At 21.6% G+C, this 1,184-nt stretch overlaps 1 protein-coding gene across 1 annotated transcript; it reads right to left on the bottom strand.

Annotated features, from left to right (window-relative positions):
* Positions 1-237: 237 nt before the first annotated feature.
* EHI_033010 (uncharacterized protein) lies at positions 238-864 on the bottom strand (the record flags this gene model as incomplete). The annotated part of the gene is made up of 1 exon (XM_645801.1): positions 238-864. The coding sequence occupies one exon, from the start codon at positions 862-864 to the stop codon at positions 238-240; it is 627 nt and encodes a 208-aa protein (XP_650893.1).
* Positions 865-1,184: the final 320 nt, after the last annotated feature.

The raw sequence follows: 1,184 nt of genomic DNA on the forward strand, positions 1-1,184 counted from the left end.
TATTGATGTAGTTAATTAGACAATTATTAAGTTGTTATTCTAAATAAATCAAAAAGGATATTATTCAAAAGTGGATATAAAAAGATAAATGTAAAAAAAGAGAATTATTATATAATTAATAATAAAAAAATTAAATAATTTATAACAAAAAATTTCAGAATTTTTTAAGTAATACTTCAAAAACAAACAATTGAATAAAAAAAAATAAAGAAATATACAAAATAAAATAAACAGAAATTAATTAAATATTAAGTTTTGAGAAAGAATGATATTTGATAATTCATTTGAAGATTTTGGAATTGTAATTATAGAAGTTAATGATAATTGGGAATTAATAAAAGAATTAATCAAATAACCTCTTTCAATAAAGTCATTAATATCCATAATTAATCTTCCACCATAAAAAATTTTTTCAATTCTTTCAAGGCGTAAAGTTTTTCCAGTATTACGAGCAAGTTTAGATTCAAACTGAAATCCTTTTTCTCTTAAAAGATCAATAAGAAGATGTTGAATAAAGATCTTTCTATTTTTTTCAAATCTTCTCATTGCTGTTTGTTTTTTTTTAACAAGTTTACATTCATCTTCATAAACTGGACGTTGAATAATATCAGCAAGTTCTTGCACATTAATTTCTTCATCATCAAATTTAAGACTAATTATTTGAGGATATGGAAGATTTCTAATTGATTGTTTCTTTTGTCTTTTTAAAGTTATTGTACAAAATCCATTTAAGAATGATAAAAGAATACTTTGTTGAATAACATAAAATTCTTTATAATCTTCTTTACTTTGGAAAAAGGGATGTTCTTGTTTTCTTTCTGGATTTCCTTTTGATTCTCTTGGAGTTTTAGGAATAGTTGGCATTTGTTTCTTTGATTAGATGAAATAAAGATTCTGTGTAAATCTTTTATAACCAAATTTCTACTTTTAGATTTTCTATTTTTCTATATATTTTTTGGGATTTTTCTCTCATCTCTTTCGAATTTTCCCAATAATTCAATAGCGAAAATCAAAAAACTTGCAAATCCGCTCATTTAAATAACAGATCATTTCTATTTTTAGAATTAAGATGTACAATAAAATTTTTTTTTTACAAAAAGTAATTGACAAAATTTGTGTTGTACTATATTTATTTCATTTATCGTATTTTTAATTGCGAAATATCTATTATGGAACAAATAGAT

This window comes from Entamoeba histolytica, genomic scaffold (genome assembly GCF_000208925.1).
Source record: "Entamoeba histolytica HM-1:IMSS scf_1104750516765 genomic scaffold, whole genome shotgun sequence".
NCBI lineage: Eukaryota > Evosea > Mastigamoebida > Endamoebidae > Entamoeba > Entamoeba histolytica.